At 43.2% G+C, this 14,941-nt stretch overlaps 2 protein-coding genes across 3 annotated transcripts in view; one reads left to right on the forward strand and one right to left on the reverse strand.

Moving 5' to 3' along the window:
* The window catches only part of LOC126267077 (L-lactate dehydrogenase-like), a 489,630-nt gene that overhangs the window by 466,971 nt on the left and 7,718 nt on the right, over positions 1-14,941 (reverse strand). The window lies entirely within an intron of this gene.
* Positions 1-14,941, forward strand: part of LOC126267078 (uncharacterized) — a 219,311-nt gene that overhangs the window by 178,160 nt on the left and 26,210 nt on the right. The window contains exon 2 of the mRNA XM_049971940.1: positions 1,144-1,393. Within this exon, the coding sequence (XP_049827897.1) occupies positions 1,144-1,393 (250 nt within the window). The remainder of the gene's footprint in view (positions 1-1,143; positions 1,394-14,941) is intronic.

Below are 14,941 nucleotides of genomic sequence, written 5' to 3' on the forward strand. Positions count from 1 at the left end.
GGCATCGTATCGCTAGCAGTCGAGATGACAGGCATCTTATCCGAACATGGCTGTAACGGATCGTGCAGCCACGTCTCGATCCCTGAGTCAACAGATGAGGACGTTTGCAAGACAACAACCATCTGTACGAACAGTTCGACGACGTTTGCAGTAGCATGGACTATCATCTCGGAGACCATGGCTGCGTTTACCCTTGACGCTGCATCACAGACAGGAGCGCCTGCGTTGGTGCACTCAGCGACGAACATTGGTGTACGAATGGCAAAACGTCATTTTTTCGGATGAATCCAGGTTCTGTTTACAGTATCATGATGGTCGCATCCGTGTCTGGCGACATCGCAGTGAACGCACAATGGAAGCGTGTAATAGTCATCGTCATACTGGCATATCACCCGGCGTGATGGTATTGGGTGCCATTGGTTATACGTCTCGTCACCTCTTGTTCGCATTGACGGCACTTTGAACAATGGACGTTACAATTCAGATGTGTTACGGCCCGCGGCTCTAACCTCCATCGATCCCTGCGAAACCCTACATTTCAGCAGGATAATGCACGACCGCATGTTGCAGGTCCTGTACGGGCCTTTCTGGGTACAGATAATGTTCGACTGCTGCCCTGGCCAGCACATTCTCCAGATCTCTCGTCAATTGGAAACGGCTGGTCAATGGTGGTCGAGTAACTGGCTCGTCCCAATACGCCAGTCACTACTCTTGATAAACTGCGGTATTGTGTTGAAGCTGCATGGGCAGCTGTACCTGTGCACCTCAGCCAAGCTCTGTTTGACTCAATGCCCAGGCGTATCAAGGCCGTTATTACGGCCAGAGGTTTTTGTTCTGTGTACTGATTTCTCAGGATCTATGCACCCAAATTGAGTGAAAAAGTAAGCACATGTCAGTTGTAATATAATATATTTGTCCAATGAATACCCGTTTATCATCTGCATTTCTTCTTGGTGTAGCAATTTTAATGGCCAGTTGTGTACATAGGCGTTGCCGACCGCAGCGCCGTATTCTGCCTGTTTACAAATCTCTGCATTTGAATACGCATGCCTATAGCAGTTTTCTTGGAACTTCAGTGCAGATGTTCCGTACGTGTTGGCGGGTGGCTGGGTCGCGCTGTGAGTGGATGACCGGTGTGTGCAGGCGGGCGTGGAGCCGTGCAACCAGAGCGACTGGTGGGCGGGCGCGCCGGAGGAGGACGCGCTGTCGCTGGCGCTGGACGGCGACGGCGACGGCGACGCGGCGGGCCTGTGGTCGGGCGCCTTCGTGCCGCCGCCGCCGCGGCCGCACTTCCTCGACGACTCCGCGGCGCCCGACGGGCTCACCACGTGCGACCTGTGCGCCTGGGCGTGGCGCGCGCGCACTCCGGTCTTCCCCGCCGACGAACCACCAGGTCAGCCTGCACCTCGCTTCTAGCCGCGAGAGTCGGCCATCGTACGGTGGTCTTCGGGTCTTATTAAAAAATAAGCCCAATCTTTTGCAACCGAGCGCCAATTGCTACGCTCAGCTCACTGATGATGCTGGGTACTCCTAGAGCCAAGTTTAGACACCAGTTTCCTATTTATCGCGTTCCAAATGGTTCAAAAGGCTCTGAGCACTATGGGACTTAACATCTGAGGTCATCAGTCCCCTAGAACTTAGAACTAATTAAACTTAACTAACTTAAGGACATCACACACACCCATGCCCGAGGCAGGATTCGAACCTGCGACCGTAGCAGTCGCGCGGTTCCGGACTACAGCGCCTAGAATCGCCTGACCATCGCGGCTTATCACGTTCCTCACGCACACAATTTCCAGTTAACATCGGGAGCGCAGCCGCGTACACTTCATTTCTTCTTCTTCTAATATGACGGGCGTTCGATAAGTAATGCAAGGATTTTTTTTTTTTTTTTTGAAAGGAGGTTGGTTTTATTCAGTATTCCAATTACCATATTATTCCTCTCCACTTTGGCTACAAAAGCCTATTTTTCGACATAATCTCCGTTCAATTCGACAGCCTCGCGCCAGCTTACTGGGAGGGCCTCTACGCCTTTATGGTACAACTCCACCGATCGACGTCGAAGCCAATGTCTTGCTGTATCAATAACCTCCCCATCATCCACGTACTGCTTCGCGCGAAGTGCATCGTTCATTGGTCCAGACAGATGGAAGTCGGAGCCGGCTGTTGTGGCCGAGCGGTTCTAGGTGCTTCAATCCTGATCCTCGTGACCGCTACGGCCGCAGATTCGAATCCTGCCTCGGGCATGGATGTGTGTGATGTCCTTAGGTTAGTTAGGTTTAAGTAGTTCCAAGTTCTAGGGGACTGATGACCTCAGATGTTAAGTCCCATAGTGCTCAGAGCCATTTGAATTTTGCAAGTCGGAAGATGTGAGATCCGAGCTGTATAGTGGATGAGGAAGAACAGTCCAGAGAAGTATTGTGAGCTCCTCTCGGGTGCGCAGGCTTGTATGAGGTCTTGTGTTGCCACGAGGGAGGAGGAGTTCATTAGCAATTATGTGGCGACGAACACGAGAAGTCGTTTCTTCAATTTCTTAAGGGCAGCACTTCCCAGTTGACCGTTGCACCACCTCAGGGTATCAAACAGAGTAGCCCTTCAGAGTCCCGGAAGACCGTCACCATGACTTTACCAGTTGAGTGTGCAGTTTTCACCGTTTTCTTCAGAGGAGAGATGGTGTGGCACCACTCGAGGCATTGCTGTTTTGTTTTCGGCTCGAAGTGATGAATCCATGTTTCATCGCCCGTGATTATGTTCGACAAAAAATTGTCACGACTAGCCTTGTAACGCGAACAATTCCTCACGGGTGGTCCTTCGTTGCTCTTTATGGTCTTACGTTGGGCAACGAGAAACCCAGCGGGTACACATTTTTGAGTGCCTCAACTGGTGGACGAGCGTAGTGTAGCTGGTGTTTGACTGTGATCCGTGGATAATCTCGACTCAAAAGTACCTGCGTGTTCCAAATACAGCAGGAGTCGCAGCTGTGTGTGACTGGCCGATACGCAGGAGATCGGACGGGTTCGAGCGATCTTATTGCGATGATAACAGATCCTCACCCAACGACTTTGTTAACTGCCAGGTCTCCGTAGACATTCTCAAAGTTCATATGAATATCTGCGATACCCTGGTTTTCCGCCAAAAGACTCTCAGCTATCTGCCTGGAACACACCTCCGTTACAGATGCCATTTTGAAGGCTACGTATAGCGCTGCCACTTATCGTAAGTTTATCAAACTATAGGCGCTAAAGCGGGAGTATTCCAAAATGTCCCACAACAAGGTGCATATTTTTTCAGCCGAACTGGCCGCTAAAATATGTGTTGGCTTACTTCTTGAACGCCCTCGTAGTTTAGAAGGTTGACAGTGTGAATGCCCCTCGAATTTCAGCCGTATGCCTTTCGACAATCTTCAGAATGAGCCGACAGACTGAAGCTAGTGTAGTTTTTATGTATTTTTAAACTGCAGAAAAGACAACCGTCAGAGAATTTCATCATTGTCACAGAGTACGCTAGAAGCATTAGTAATAAGAGGCATTGCTAATGACCGGTTCCAGTCATACACAGCAGATAAGGTACAAAGAACAGAGATAACGCATACCTCAAATAAGTCTAAACTTTTAATATAATACTCATTAGTACAAAAATATATTAATATAATAGTTCCTCGGGGCAGCATGTTATGACCAACCTGTTCCTGATGTTCCCATTAGCGATAGTCATGGGCAAAAAATCCTCTTTTTCTGATGATAGCAGTATTATAGTCACTACGAAAACAAGAGAACTCCTTGCAGAGAAATCAGATGAAACCCTAATGAAGTTTACAGTTGGTCAGTAAGCAATAAAGAACGTAAAAAAAACAATGTCATGAAATTCGAGGTAAATACGAGGAGCAAGAAAGAAATGAAAGTGAGGGGGGGGGGGGCGGGGGGATAAGAGAGGGGGTGAAGTATGGAAAACGCTCTTTTCTTTTTCATGCGATTTTTTCAATAAATTCATATAGTGTCTGATTTCCAATATTCATTTGGTCATTGGGAAGCTGTTTATTTTCTGTTAATGCTTTGTTATGTAGAAATTTTCTTGGAAAGGTAGGAGACCTCTGTCTTTACTGATTGTTATGATGTTCATATCTTTTTCAGTATTGCTTGCTCTGAGGTACTTCTGCTTTAGATGACCTGCAAATGTCTAATGATTTGTACTGTGTTTTTTATACAAGTATTATAGATCAAATGTCCTGCCAGTCATTCCTATGTATACTTTTTTCACAATCTCTGCAACTGAGCTGACAGATACCATATTTTTGGTGTCTGTCTGGTTTTGGTTTCTGCTTGGGATGATCTTTTGAACTAAGTTTCAAAGCAATGTTTAAGCCTTGCTATTTTTTTGTTTAGTATGTTACCTATTTTATGTGTGAATGTCTTGTTGTAGGTCATAGTATCCCATTTTTTGTGGTAATGTCGATTGTATGTATTGGTTTGATTAGCTTTTTCATTATCTGTGTTTATTTTCTCACCTGTTAGTTTTCCTACCGTTGTTTCTTTGTGTCAATGTTTAATGCTATTTGTTTTATAATGGCCAGCTATTTTTTGTAATCAGAAGACACAATAACAAAGAAAAGCTGCAACGTCATCTAATGCTACAGGCACATGGATGACGTAATATGCGTGGTAGATGAACATTAAAATAGAATACAGGAACTACACAAAGATATGAAATACTGTACCCAAAAACATAACGTTCACATTAGCAGAAGAACACGGAAACTCACTCCACTTCCTAGATATAACCATAAGAAAAGAAAATAACAAACATACATGTGACATACAGAAAACCCACAAGAAGTGATGCTATTTTAAATGCAATCTCAAACCTCCTGCAGAATCAGAAACAGCAGCGATCAGATACATGTTAAACAGACTCAAGAGGATCCTCTTAAACACTTCTGATTACCAAAAGGAGCTGGCCATTATAAAGCAAATAGTATTAAAAATGGACACAAAGAGACAACGGTAGAAAAATTAAACAGAAAAATGAAGACGTAAATAATGAAAAAACTAATCAGACCATACCAACACATACAACCGGCACTACCAAAAAAATGTCATACCGTGACCAGCCACAATAAATTCACACATAAAGTAAGTAACATAAAAAAGAGGCATAGACATTGCTTACAAAACAAAGAATCCAGTACAAAAGACCATCCCAAAATTGTAATCAAAACCAGACAGATATCAACAATCTGGTATCTATCAGCTCAGTTGAAAAAATGTACATTGGAATGACAGCAGGATATTGACACATAATATAAAGAACACATCAGAGCGTTGAAACATGGTACAAATCATTCAACATTTGCAGATCATCTAAAACAGGAATGCCACAGAGCAATCAATATTGAAAAAGATATGAACATCACAAGAATCAGTAAAGATAGACATCTCCTCCCTTTCCAAGAAAATTTCCACATACACGAAGCATTAACAGAAAGTAAACAGCTACTCAATGATCAAATAAATATTGGAAATGAGACACTATATAAAATAATTGAAAAAAACATGAAAAGAGCCTTTTTCATACTTTACCCTCTCCCACCCTATCCCCCCCTCCCCCCCATCCCAATTGCATTTCACTTCAACTCACTTTATTCATACTACTATGCTCTTATGTCTGTTCATCTTTGCTTCTCCATCCCCCATTAAAAAAATTAATAACCACTCCATCACTATTTCTTCAGTACTCTTCCACAGCAAATAAAGACACAGCAACATAATTAAACAGCATAACGCACATACAATCAACTAAAAAAGTGTAGGTCACAGACAAACTAATGGCGATGTTACGTTGGCAACACTACAAAACACAATAAACACTTACAGGTATAAAAATAAACAGTAAACATTCGTGCACGAAAAAGTGTGCTGTGCAGGCGGCATTTCTTGATGCAGGCGAGAAACCAAGCAAGGATCATCGTAAGTAAAAACTATGTCTTCGATCTTTAAAACAAATCAAACTGTAAACATCTTTAATTTCAGACCACTCATGATGCTTTACCTCAATAAAGCGAATCGCGTCTGGTTAAAATAACACGCATGTTCTTATAGTTGTAACGATGGAACGAATAAACCTTGAGGACATGTAAAGTAACTGCGGACAATATGGCCACACAAATGAAGAAACTGGAGCTTTTAACTGAAGGATGTGGGTACATTTAGCTACCAGTCAGTTGTACACTTCAAAAATAACATTGATAATTATTACACAAATAGCTCTATCCATGGGCATCGACTAATATCTCGAATGAACTTACGTTTATCATGAAAGAATAAACATAAATTTCAAAACAGTATTTCCTAACAAGGAAGAAAACTATACAACAGTATGCCAAAAGAGATAAAAGTATTTGCTAAAACAAACTTGTTTAAAAAGGCGGTTAAGAAGTTCAAATGGTTCAAATGGCTCTGAGCACTATGGGACTCAACTGCTGAGGTCCCCTAGAACTTAGAACTACTTAAACCTAACTAACCTAAGGACATCACATACATCCATGCCCGAGGCAGGATTCGAACCTGCGAACGTAGCGGTCGCGCGGTTCCAGACTGCAGCGCCAGAACCGCTCGGCCACCAGCGGCCGGCGGTTAAGAAGTACCGATTAAGAAATACATTCCATACATTGAAGGATTATTTAGATAACACAGAGTAGGAGTTTCGTGAAAAATGTCACACGAATAAATAATAATAATTATTATAATAGACATCTGCCATTCCACATAACACTTTCACACTATATTTTTTCCTTCTTTTACTACCACAGCAACGCAGTGTATAATGCTAATGCCTACTGTCTGAGCTCAACATCTCACTTCTTATAAAGCGATGCTCACTCAGTTTTGGGTGGAAAATGAAAAGTTGCGGTACACAAATGGTCCTGATGTCAGCTGATAGTGTGTGTAGTGTTATGAAACCATGTGTGTATAGTGTTTGTTGTGTGTGTATCGACTGGGAGTGGGAAATTAATGAACAGCATTAGCCTTTAACATTATTAAAAACTTCTATGTAATACAGTATTATACACAAGGGCTAAACCGAATGAAGTAGCGCTTTTTTAAACAAACTGACCTTGTATTTGGGAAGATGGAGGCTCCACTCTTCACCCAGCCATCCTGATTTAGCTTTTCCCTGGTTTCCCTAAATTACTTCAGGCATTTGCCGCTATGTTTCCCACTACAAGGCTACGTCCAACTACCTGTCCCATGCTTATCATCTTGTTGTTCTTAAATTGTAATATAAAGACGTGCCCAATACCATTCTAAAGGAGATCTACGGATGAATAAAACAACTGCTACTGCTCGATAAATTGAATCTGCGGCTACCGGGTCAATCCCTGCTGAGATATCGACGTGTCCTTCTTAGCTGCACTGTAATGACTTCTTTGCGAGTTTCTTAAGGAAATCACCGATGTACATGATTTGTCTAGGTTTAAACTGCTATCATCATTAGTTAAATTCTTCGCAAAATGAAATTCGATTGCTTCTTTCACCACCGAGTCCCAAATGACAAAGCCGACGCTAGAATTTCGACCATTTCATACCGCAAAGAGTGACCGGTATCATATTTTTGGGAATGAGAGGTGAAAGAAGCAGGTGAAATTCATTTGACTAAGAATTTGATTAACAAAGATAGCGATTTCAACCTGCACGAGTCATGGAATCAGCCGTTTTCTATAATAAATTCTCAACGACGTCGCTACAGTGCAGCTAGTCATAAAACATCGATATCCAATTGTGTTTTCTGTGGTTTCAAACGACGGAACAGATACTGTAGCTTCAGTCTGTCGGTTATGGCCGAATCTCCACGGAAGAGATACGGTCGGAATATTAGAAGAAAAAGGAACAACGTTCATGTGGCTGCAGTCCCGAAATTTAATGGATCAGTTACTACGCCTCGAAAACATCAAGATGCTCATACTATTTCCGAATCTGTAGAGGAGAGTGTTCAGATTGGAACTGTGATTTGACAATGATTTGGGTCTGAATCACGACACTTTAGGAGCTGATGTTAGTGAAGCATGAGCTTAAGTCAAGCGGAATTTCCGTGACATGTTTAACACTAGGACTCCAGCCTTTCCCTGTCCCCTCTAAAACCCACAGGGGTCATTTTGACTCTAACTGCATAACAATCATGTTCTGAACTATTATTTCAAAATTGTAGGCAATTATTATATTTTAAAGTTTTTGAGCGATTTATGTCATTTAAGGTACAGAATTGTGAATAAAATGCAATACAACACAAATAACGTCAGTTATTGAAAAATAAACTAATTTCATTGAAGCCTGTAAAACCAGAACAAGGTTAAGCAAGTGAGAGGGTATACTTGATTTTAAATACATAGAAAAACTTAAGTATTCACATTTACTGTAATTTTTGCTATTTAATACTTCTACACAATTGACACTTTCGTATTCAGTTGTCTCTGTGCATTTTCCACAACTATCTTCTTACAAACAGTGCACTTGGAAGTAATTTTATTACACTCGCAGAATTTAAAAACTTGACATTTACGGTGTTTTTGTGCAATTTTCTCTTCATATTCATTTCCATTCCCTTCTTAATCATCTGTGGTCCTATGAAATTAACAATTCTTCCATATTTGTAGAGTAGTTCCTCTGAAAGTCGCGGAATGAATTGTGTTCCTTTGATATTTCCAGTAACAGAACTGATTACTACATGTGCAATTATTCCTGCTAGTCAAGAACATTGTGGGAGTGCGTGGGCCATCTTTCGAAGGCCTTAACAGAATACTTCCTTGCCATTTTCTCTACTATGTCGACCCCAAAGTTTGTCTTGAAATAACTTACAGTTTCTGTAGTTTATTCCTCATTCGTATTTAATGTAACACTGTTGTTGTTGTTGTTGTTGTCTTCAGTCCTGAGACTGGTTTGATGCAGCTCTCCATGCTACTCTATCCTGTGCAAGCTGCTTCATCTCCCAGTACCTACTGCAACCTACATCCTTCTGAATCTGCTTAGTGTACTCATCTCTCGGTCTCCCTCTACGATTTTTACCCGCCACGCTGCCCTCCAATGCTAAATTTGTGATCCCTTGATGCCTCAAAACATGTCCTACCAACCGATCCCTTCTTCTAGTCAAGTTGTGCCACAAACTTCTCTTCTCCCCAATCCTATTCAATACCTCCTCATTAGTTACGTGATCTATCCACCTTATCTTCAGTATTCTTCTGTAGCACCACATTTCGAAAGCTTCTATTCTCTTCTTGTCCAAACTAGTTATCGTCCATGTTTCACTTCCATACATGGCTACACTCCAAACAAATACTTTCAGAAACGACTTCCTGATACATAAATCTATATTCGATGTTAACAAATTTCTCTTCTTCAGAAACGCTTTCCTTGCCATTGCCAGTCTACATTTTATATCCTCTCTACTTCGACCATCATCAGTTATTTTATTTCCTAAATAGCAAAACTCCTTTACTACTTTAAGTGTCTCATTTCCTAATTTAATTCCCTCAGCATCACCCGATTTAATTTGACTACATTCCATTATCCTCGTTTTGCTTTTGTTGATGTTCATCTTATATCCTTCTTTCAAGACACTGTCCATTCCGTTCAACTGCTCTTCCAAGTCCTTTGCCATCTCTGACAGAATTACAATGTCATCGGCGAACCTCAAAGTTTTTACTTCGTCTCCCTGAATTTTAATACCTACTCCAAATTTTTCTTTTGTTTCCTTTACTGCTTGCTCAATATACAGATTGAATAACATCGGGGAGAGGCTACAACCCTGTCTCACTCCTTTCCCAACCACTGCTTCCCTTTCATGCCCCTCGACTCTTATGACTGCCATCTGGTTTCTGTACAAATTATAAATAGCCTTTCGCTCCCTGTATTTTACCCCTGCCACCTTTAGAATTTGAAAAAGAGTATTCCAGTCAACATTGTCAAAAGCTTTCTCTAAGTCTACAAATGCTAGAAACGTAGGTTTGCCTTTTCTTAATCTTTCTTCTAAGATAAGTCGTAAGGTCAGTATTGCCTCACGTGTTCCAACATTTCTACGGAATCCAAACTGATCCTCCCCGAGGTCTGCATCAACCAGTTTTTCCATTCGTCTGTAAAGAATTCGCGTTAGTATTTTGCAGCCGTGGCTTATTAAACTGATAGTTCGGTAATTTTCACATCTGTCAGCACCTGCTTTCTTTGGGATTGGAATTATTATATTCTTCTTGAAGTCTGAGGGTATTTCGCCTGTCTCATACATCTTGCTCACCAGCTGGTAGAGTTTTCTCAGGACTGGTTGTCCCAAGGCCGTCAGTAGTTCTAATGGAATGTTGTCTACTCCGGGGGCCTTGTTTCGACTCAGGTCTTTCAGTGCTCTGTCAAACTCTTCACGCAGTATCGTATCTCCCATTTCGTCTTCACCTACATCCTCTTCCATTTCCATAATATTGTCCTCAAGTACATCGCCCTTGTATAAACCTTCTATATACTCCTTCCACCTTTCTGCCTTCCCTTCTTTGCTTAGAACTGGGCTGCCATCTGAGCTCTTGATATTCATACACTTGGTTCTCTTCTCTCCAAAGGTCTCTTTAATTTTCCTGTAGGCAGTATCTATCTTACCCCTAGTGAGATAAGCTTCTACATCCTTACATTTGTCCTCTAGCCATCCCTGTTTAGCCATTTTGCACTTCCTGTCGATCTCATTTTTGAGACGTTTGTATTCCTTTTTGCCTGCTTCATTTACTGCATTTTTATATTTTCTCATTTTATCAATTAAACTCAATATTTCTTCTGTTACCCAAGGATTTCTAGCAGCCCTCGTCTTTGTACCTACTTTATCCTCTGCTGCCTTCACTACTACATCCCTCAGAGCTACCCATTCTTCTTCTACTGTATTTCTTTCCCCTATTCCTGTCAATTGTTCCCTTATGCTCTCCCTGAAACTCTGTACAACCTCTGGTTCTTTCAGTTTATCCAGGTCCCATCTCCTTAATTTCCCACATTTTTGCAGTTTCTTCAGTTTTAATCTACAGGTCATAACCAATAGATTGTGGTCAGAGTCCACATCTGCTCCTGGAAATGTCTTACAACTTAAAACCTGGTTCCTAAATCTCTGTCTTACCAATATACACTCCTGGAAATTGAAATAAGAACACCGTGAATTCATTGTCCCAGGAAGGGGAAACTTTATTGACACATTCCTGGGGTCAGATACATCACATGATCACACTGACATAACCACAGGCACATAGACACAGACAACAAAGCATGCACAATGTCGGCACTAGTACAGTGTATATGCACCTTTCGCAGCAATGCAGGCTGCTATTCTCCCATGGAGAGGATCGTAGAGATGCTGGATGTAGTCCTGTGGAACGGCTTGCCATGCCATTACCACCTGGCGCCTCAGTTGGACCAGCGTTCGTGCTGGACGTGCAGACCGCGTGAGACGACGCTTCATCCAGTCCCAAACATGCTCAATGGGGGACAGATCCGGAGATCTTGCTGGCCAGGGTAGTTGACTTACACCTTCTAGAGCACGTTAGGTGGCACAGGATACATGCGGACGCGCATTGTCCTGTTGGAACAGCAAGTTCCCTTGCCGGTCTAGGAATGGTAGAACGATGGGTTCGATGACGGTTTGGATGTACCGTGCACTATTCAGTGTACCCTCGACGATCACCAGAGGTGTACGGCCAGTGTAGGAGATCGCTCCCCACACCATGATGCCGGGTGTTGGCCCTGTGTGCCTCGGTCGTATGCAGTCCTGATTGTGGCGCTCACCTGCACGGCGCCAAACACGCATACGACCATCATTGGCACCAAGGCACAAGCGACTCTCATCGCTGAAGACGACACGTCTCCATTCGTCCCTCCATTCACGCCTGTCGCGATACCACTGGAGGCTGGCTGCACGATGTTGGGGCGTGAGCGGAAGACGGCCTAACGGTGTGCGGGACCTTAGCCCAGCTTCATGGAGACGGTTGCGAATGGTCCTTGCCGATACCCCAGGAGCAACAGTGTCCCTAATTTGCTGGGAAGTGGCGGTGCGGTCCCCTACGGCACTGCGTAGGATCCTACGGTCTTGGCGTGCATCCGTGCGTCGCTGCGGTCCGGTCCCAGGTCGACGGGCACGTGCACCTTCCGCCGACCACTGGCGACAACATCGATGTACTGTGGAGACCTCACGCCCCACGTCTTGAGCAATTCGGCGGTACGTCCACCCGGCCTCCCGCATGCCCACTATACGCCCTCGCTCAAAGTCCGTCAACTGCACATACGGTTCACGTCCACGCTGTCGCGGCATCCTACCAGTGTTAAAGACTGCGATGGAGCTCCGTATGCCACGGCAAACTGGCTGACAATGACGGCGGCGGGGCACAAATGCTGCGCAGCTAGCGCCATTCGACGGCCAATACCGCGGTTCCTGGTGTGTCCGTTGTGCCGTGAGTGTGATCATTGCTTGTACAGCCCTCTCGCAGTGTCCGGAGCAAGTATGGTGGGTCTGACACACCGGTGTCAATGTGTTCTTTTTTCCATTTCCAGGAGTGTATAATCTATCTGATACCTTTTAGTATCTCCAGGGTTCTTCCACGTATACAACCTTCTTTCATGATTCTTAAACCAAGTGTTAGCTATGATTAAGTTGTGCTCTGTGCAAAATTCTACTAGGCGGCTTCCTCTTTCATTTCTTAGCCCCAATCCATATTCACCTACTATGTTTCCTTCTCTCCCTTTTCCTACACTCGAATTCCAGTCACCCATTACTATTAAATTTTCGTCTCCCTTCACTATCTGAATAATTTCTTTTATTTCATCGTACATTTCTTCAATTTCTTCATCATCTGCAGAGCTAGTTGGCATATAAACTTGTACTATTGTAGTAGGTGTGGGCTTCGTATCTATCTTGGCCACAATAATGCGTTCACTATGCTGTTTGTAGTAGCTTACCCGCATTCCTATTTTCCTATTCATTATTAAACCTACTCCTGCATTACCCCTATTTGATTTTGTGTTTATAACCCTGTAGTCACCTGCCCAGAAGTCTTGTTCCTCCTGCCACCGAACTTCACTAATTCCCACTATATCTAACTTTAACCTATCCATTTCCCTTTTTAAATTTTCTAACCTACCTGCCCGATTAAGGGATCTGACATTCCACGCTCCGATCCGTAGAACGCCAGTTTTCTTTCTCCTGATAACGACATCCTCCTGAGTAGTCCCCGCCCGGAGATCCGAATGGGGGACTATTTTACCTCCGGAATATTTTACCCAAGAGGATGCCATCATCATTTAATCATACAGTAAAGCTGCATGTCCTCGGGAAAAATTACGGCTGTAGTTTCCCCTTGCTTTCAGCCGTTCGCAGTACCAGCACAGCAAGGCCGTTTTGGTTAATGTTACAAGGCCAGATCAGTCAATCATCCAGACTGTTGCCCCTGCAACAACTGAAAAGGCTGCTGCCCCTCTTCAGGAACCACACGTTTGTCTGGCCTCTCAACAGATACCCCTCCGTTGTGGTTGCACCTACGGTACGGCCATCTGTATCGCTGAGGCACGCAAGCCTCCCCACCAACGACAAGGTCCATGGTTCATGGGGGGGAATGTAACACTAGGATGAAGGAAACTCATCACTTGAACATTTTTTACTTTCTTTCTTTAAATGGCCGTCAAGGAAATATCACCTCATTTTAAAATTTTTGTCGAACATAGAGGGGCCTTCAAAGACCTTAGAGCACGTGGTATTTCTCGTCTTGCTCCATTTACTGTTTCTACCATGGAGGTTGACTTCCAATTTCTTGGCGAGTTTGAAGGAAGTGAAGCAATTATCTGTGATGACGTTTCCGCCTTTAGGTAGAAATGGTTCTATAGGAAGAATCATTGCGTAATGAGAAACCCTTTCATCTTGGAATAGTGCACTATCCTTACCAACAGTAGGGGAACCACTGAATACACTACTTATCAACGTAAGCTAAGCAGTATTTTTGTCCGTACTTGTCAGGCTTCGACGCCGTGGAATGTGTGAACGGGCACCTAGTTTTTTTTCGGGAAGAGTTGCTGCTCTATTGTTATTCCAGATCCGGATTTGTAACACAGTTCCCTATGAATTTGTTCCAAACAACAGAAACCAATGCAAATTTGTGAGTCTGTAAACATGCAGAGAATTTGTACTTCTCGTCAAACATCATGAATCTCATAATTCCACAGAATCTGTTTCTATTCGTCTTCCAAGAACTCTTTGTAAGCCGGAAAGTGTGTCACCTTCACGTAAATACCGTTTCTGATACATTTCTACCTTCAACCCACTATCACCTTGCAAGGGGAAGTGAAATAAAAGTATATCGTATAGTGCCATTGCCTCTAGTTTGTACCTCAATAATGTGAATAAAGTTAGTTATTGCTTGGCAAAACAAAATGGATTCAATAAGGGAGTGCAAGAAATAAACTTATTTTGCGAGGGAATGACAAGCAAAGGTCAATTGTATTGAATCCATTGTTATCCATTCGTACCACAATAATACGGACAACAATTAGTTACAGCATCATAAAGTAAAATAGCTGAAGTTCGTCAGTGCATTAAACAAAAGTAAGGCATGCCAATAAACAAAATTAAAATAAAACGTACAGGGGTCAGTATGACTGGGCGTTAAAGGTGAAAACTGCAAAAAATCATCAGTTTTGCGAAATGCGCTGTTCTTCAATGTAATGAAAGGACATTTTGACCCCTCTGAACGTTCTAGTGTTGGGCCTGAGGGCAAGGGTTGCCTGCAGCTGCGATATGGTGCTCTGACCTTCCCTGATTGTCTAAATTGAATTCTTGAGACAAATCACAGTGCATGCTGAATGTTGTGGTCGGAATCCGTTAGGGACTTTCCAATGACGTCAGATATTGTCCCAGTAACATTTACTCTGCAGGACAAGATGTTTGTCAC

Source organism: Schistocerca gregaria, chromosome 4 (assembly GCF_023897955.1).
Source record: "Schistocerca gregaria isolate iqSchGreg1 chromosome 4, iqSchGreg1.2, whole genome shotgun sequence".
Taxonomy (NCBI): domain Eukaryota; kingdom Metazoa; phylum Arthropoda; class Insecta; order Orthoptera; family Acrididae; genus Schistocerca; species Schistocerca gregaria.